We start from the raw sequence: 5,436 nt of genomic DNA on the forward strand, positions 1-5,436 counted from the left end.
GGGGGGGGGCACACGTGTGGGGTCAAGTTATGGTGTATTTCCTATGAAATATGAGAAAACAGTAGATGATGAAACCATCATAGTCAACCCAAAAGACCAGCGGTCAGCTTTGGTGGATAAAACCCTTCAGAGATAACAATGGAGATCAATAAATACAGTAAAACTGCCCATTGCTTTGCACATCTGGCCGCACTCAGTGCCTCATGAACCTGTAGGGTCACCACTGCCACTGAGTGTATGTCAGAGGAGGAGATGCAGGAAGGAGGTTGGTGGGCACATCAGCGAGGAGACATATTTTCTAAGCCATCCATTGGACTTTACCCACCACAAGCAGACGGCCAGCATTGCCTGGAGCTTCCCATAGACATCACTCAATGTGGGTTATCTCACGTCTATGGCAACCTTTAGACTGACCGAGAGGTCTTACATATGAGAGATGCTCCATGTCTGGAGGTGTACAAAGTCTTACATATGACAGATGCTCCGTGTCTTGAGATGCACAACACCTTTTTATATGATAGATGCTCCATTTCTAGAGAAGCACAAAGTCTTACTTATGAGAGATGCTCCTTGTCTGGAGGTGTACAAAGTCTTACTTATGAGAGATGCTCCTTGTCTGGAGGTGTACAAAGTCTTACATATGAGGGATGCTCCTTGTCTGGAGGTGTACAAAGTCTTACATATGACAGATGCTCCGTGTCTTGAGATGCACAACACCTTTTTATATGATAGATGCTCCATTTCTAGAGAAGCACAAAGTCTTACATATGAGGGATGCTCCATGTCTGCAGATGCACAAAGTCTTACATATGAGAGATGCTCCATGTCTGGAGGTGTACAAAGTCTTACATATGAGAGATGCTCCATGTCTGGAGGTGCACAAAGTCTTATTATATCTTCTGCTGTCTTTTTCCCCCAGAAATCATGAAAAATGGAGGGATTTGTGGCATTCCAACTGACACTGTCTATGTCCTGGTAGCAGCTTGTAATCAGCCGGAAGCAGTGGAACGAGCATACAAGTACGTCACCCATAGCAGAGTAATGACAATGTAATGATGTCTCACCACCAACTCTCAACCTGCACTATGTAGTGCTAAAGACATCCATTGGGGTGCATGTTGTGGGGTCACCCAGGAGACCGGACAATGTTTACTTTTAGACTTTTAGTTCTGCTCATATAGAAGGAATTCATCGTTGAGATTTATTGCACAATAACCTCCCCTGATCATTTCTGTTCTTCTTCCCGGCAGGACAAAACGCCAGGCTCAGGACCGGCCCATGTCCTTGTGGATCTCCAGCCTGGAGCAGTTAAAACCCGCCAAGCATTTGTTCAGTCCTTTGTTATGGGACTTCATGGAGGCCGCTTGGCCCTCATCCATCAGCCTGGTGATCCCAAGAGGTGAGGTCCCTCGACATCTCAGCCCAGAATAAACCTTTGGCCACACTCTTGTGGCTCCACTTCTCCTCATGTCTCTGAATTTGTATGAAGTGATCTAGTCTTGTCTATGATGACGATAAATATCCTCCTCTGCATGAGATTCACTATAGAAATGTTCATTTACATGTAATGACATGTTTCCCCTCCAGGGCCGTGGTTGGATGTCCTGGGTGCTAAGGACTCTTCAACATACATCGGGACCCCTCAGAGCATCGCCATCAGAATCCCGGACTGCTCAGTCACTACGCACTTAATTGACATGGTAGGAAAAATTTAGTTATCGTTGGGAAATTTGAGAACATTTAAGAATTTTTCTGGATTCGTGAAATATTTTGATAGTTTTTTTATGTAATTGTGAATTTCTTTATACTATTTTTATGCAGAAGACGTAGAAAGCAAAGAAAGGATCATTTCTGTTATCTTATAATACTACATACTAGGGAATCACATGGAGGAACTGACAATGCTTTATGTTCTAGGTTGGCCCAATTGCAGTGACTTCAGCCAATCCGTCGGGTGAAGCGGACACGACGCACCACAACCAAGTCTACGCCAAGTTAGGGGAAAAGGTGAGCTGTAGATCCGTGCGTTCCTCTATACACGTACAATGGACAGACGGACGATAACCACATTTGTGATTTCAGGTGGATGGAGTCTTGTGTGATGGAGCGTCCCCTGAGAACATTGCGTCCACTGTGGTCAACTGCACGAAACTGGAATCTGGGGACATCGCATTCTTCAGAGTCGGCATCGTCCCCAAGTCTCAGGTACAACTACCATTTCACAACGCACAGATCAGCTCTTCACTTCCACTCATCTTATATCACGATCTCCAATGTAAAGATAGATCTGTATGTACAGCAGTGATGGAGGACCAGATCACGGGCCTGTCTATACCTCATGGGCCTGTCTATACCTCATGGGCCTGTCTATACCTCATGGGCCTGTCTATACCTCACGGGCCTGTGTATACCTCACGGGCCTGTCTATACCTCACGGGCCTGTCTATACCTCACGGGCCTGTCTATACCTCACGGGCCTGTCTATACCTCACTGGCCTCTCTATACCTCACGGGCCGGTCTATACCTCACGGGCCTGTCTATACCTCACGGGCCTCTCTATACCTCACGGGCCTCTCTATACCTCACGGGCCTCTCTATACCTCACGGGCCGGTCTATACCTCACGGGCCTGTTTATACCTCACGGGCCTGTCTAGCTCTGCTGTCAATCATTGTGAGAAGTGATAATCCTGACAATACAATAAATGTATCTTTCACCCAATGGGTCATGTGACATTGATAGCGGTGACGTCCGTGTGGGGTGGGCCTATAAATATACAAGGGGGAGGAGTGTCACGGACTGTACAATACGAAGCTTTATGTAGTATACAGAACATGGAGCTCCTCTACGTCTTCTGTAATACTCACCTCCGGTCTTCTGCTTGGTTGTGATGGTTCCATCGTTTGTTTTCTCCTTTCCTCTCATATCCTTCGCTGGGATGGTGTTTGCTGTGAGTGTGAAGATGGAGTGTTACAATGTAATCAGCATAGAATATCTCCTTCTCAGGGCAGATACATCTTATGTTGGTGTCCTTCTTCTAGAAAGACCTTCTCCTCATAGATATTGGGGATAGTCTGACCCCCCGGAACTATATGTCAATGGTCTCCATGCAGTCCATAAGAAGCTTGTTTTATAGTTAGGATGAAAAAGGACAAATGTCAATCACGTCCACAAGACAAAGATCAATGAAAACACTTCAGTCCTGAGAACTCTAAACCTTATAAACCCGTATAAAGCATTGTCCAATCATCTCTAAGAGCATCCTCGCCCCCTAAGGCAATCACATCTACAGAGCTCTCCAATGAATAGTAACAACCAGTCATAGTTTGTGCATTTCCAAACGCATCCCCAACCGTGTGACGGCATCTAAAGAGCTGACTGGACTTGGCCCCTTTGGATGTCCATGGCACAGCTCTACCTGTAAAGAAGCCTTTCCATATGTGGAGTTCTGACCAGGGCCAGTGCTAGGATCCCTGATCAAGTACTTGTCAAAATGCCCCGATGTTTGCGCTATGGTTTTTTTTCTTCACTTACCTTCGGCGCGTGAGAGCAGTGGCGACTCAGCGCTGGTCCGGTGGGAGGAGCTCCAGGTGGGGTCCTAATTTAGCTGGCCGGCGACTGCCAGAGGTGCCACGCGTGTCGGGATCCTCAGGCAGTACTCAAGTACTTGTCAAAATGCCCTGTTTTTTCCGCCCTCACCCTGCAGCGCCCTCAGGCGGCCGCCTGATTTGCCTTGCGCTAGCGCCGGGCCTGGGTCTGACCTCATTTCCTCCAGACAGTATAACGTTCATCTATAAAGAGAGGGTGAATCTGCCCGGAAGGATCCAGACAACAATAGAAACAGGGGATATCCTTCTGACTCCACCCACATCTACAATAAAGCCGCGTCTATAGATTGAAGGCTCTGAAGGTGGAAATCTTCCTTGTTGGGGGTTTTAGGAAACTTTCTGAATTTCTCTGATAATAATTCTGTTCTATATTTAGGTTCTGCAGATATTGAGCCGAGTCCAGGAGAACCACAAGAAGGGTCATGTCAACGGCGGCTTCAGTCATTCACAAGAAGATCTCACAGGACGGTCAATGGAGCCCAACGGGAACCCAGGACAGGAGACGGGCCGCCCAGGCGGCGGATCGCAGTCACATGATAATAACGGCTTTATCATGGAGGAAAAATGATCATTATTTGTATTCATAGAAAAGGGAATTGTATTGTTTATTGATTTGTAAATATCTTCTATATATTTATATCATTTTTATTAAGGCTAATAAACTATTTTTTTTTACATTTCTGTGTCCTCCATTCTAGTTTGTCCCATACGGTATATATATATATAAGCATGATAAGATGTCTCCCTTTATAAAAGCCCAAACGCAGCCAAGTTCTGGATGGAGAAATGAAATGGAGAGAACGGTCAGAATGTTATTGTTCAGCTATAGAAGGAGCAGTAGGAGAGTCACCCGGATGGTCAGAGAGTCCCAAACGCTAAGGGTGACTCTCTGTTAGTTATTCTTGTTGTAGAGTTCCAGCTGTGGAGCTTCTCTGGACTCCGTGATTAACAATCAGGACAGAAACAGAGCTAATATGAATGGAAATCCTCCGACATAGTACAACATCAGGATACAATGTGGCCTGACAGCGGTGTATCCACTAGGGGGGTCCCCAGCAGGAGGAAGGAGGTCCTGATCCCTCTATATAGATCTATCACTAGAGGGACCCCCAGCAGGAGGAAGGAGGTCCTGATCCCTCTATATAGATCTATCACTAGAGGGGTCCGCAGCAGGAGGAAGGAGGTCCTGATCCCTCTATATAGATCTATCACTAGAGGGGTCCCCAGCAGGGGGAAGGAGGTCCTGATCCCTCTATATAGATCTATCACTAGGGGGGTCCCCAGCAGGGGGAAGGAGGTCCTGATCCCTCTATATAGATCTATCACTAGAGGGGTCCCCAGCAGGAGGAAGGAGGTCCTGATCCCTCTATATAGATCACTAGAGGGGTCCCCAGCAGGGGGAAGGAGGTCCTGATCCCTCTATATAGGTGGTTGGGCTCGTGGCTTCCCTGTGGCATGCTGCGGCGTGGTTCTGGGAGTAATGGGAGGAGCTTGGAGCGGTTCCCGGGAAGGATACATTGTATGACAGAAAAGGAAATATACTTTGTAACAGTTTCGGCTCTTCCGGTTTTTCCTCTGCGATGGTTTCAGGTTGTTGGGAAAGTTTTTATTTGAGTAATAAAAGGAAATTTCATCTATTTCTCGTCTTTCCTGCCGATGGACATAAAGCGTCAGAACGACGTCCGGTAATCAGCCGACCCGGAATGTTCTGATTCTACATTTATATACATCGAGCTTTGTGTGAGATAGACGACGGACCAATGAGACGCCGCGCACCTCTGCAGACAAATCCGTAACAATGGGTCAGAATCAATGAGAATCGGTAACA

General features: G+C 46.7%; 1 protein-coding gene across 1 annotated transcript in view; it reads left to right on the forward strand.

Moving 5' to 3' along the window:
* The window catches only part of LOC108802572, a 7,323-nt gene extending 3,147 nt beyond the window's left edge, over window positions 1-4,176 (forward strand). The window contains exons 4-9 of the mRNA XM_018574428.1: window positions 920-1,019; window positions 1,251-1,399; window positions 1,588-1,700; window positions 1,918-2,007; window positions 2,083-2,205; window positions 3,985-4,176. Coding sequence (XP_018429930.1) covers window positions 920-1,019; window positions 1,251-1,399; window positions 1,588-1,700; window positions 1,918-2,007; window positions 2,083-2,205; window positions 3,985-4,176 — 767 coding nt within the window. The remainder of the gene's footprint in view (window positions 1-919; window positions 1,020-1,250; window positions 1,400-1,587; window positions 1,701-1,917; window positions 2,008-2,082; window positions 2,206-3,984) is intronic.
* Window positions 4,177-5,436: the final 1,260 nt, after the last annotated feature.

The sequence above is a fragment of the Nanorana parkeri genome, unplaced genomic scaffold, assembly GCF_000935625.1.
Source record: "Nanorana parkeri isolate BGI_ZX_2015 unplaced genomic scaffold, ASM93562v1 scaffold2963, whole genome shotgun sequence".
Classification (NCBI taxonomy): Eukaryota; Metazoa; Chordata; class Amphibia; order Anura; family Dicroglossidae; genus Nanorana; species Nanorana parkeri.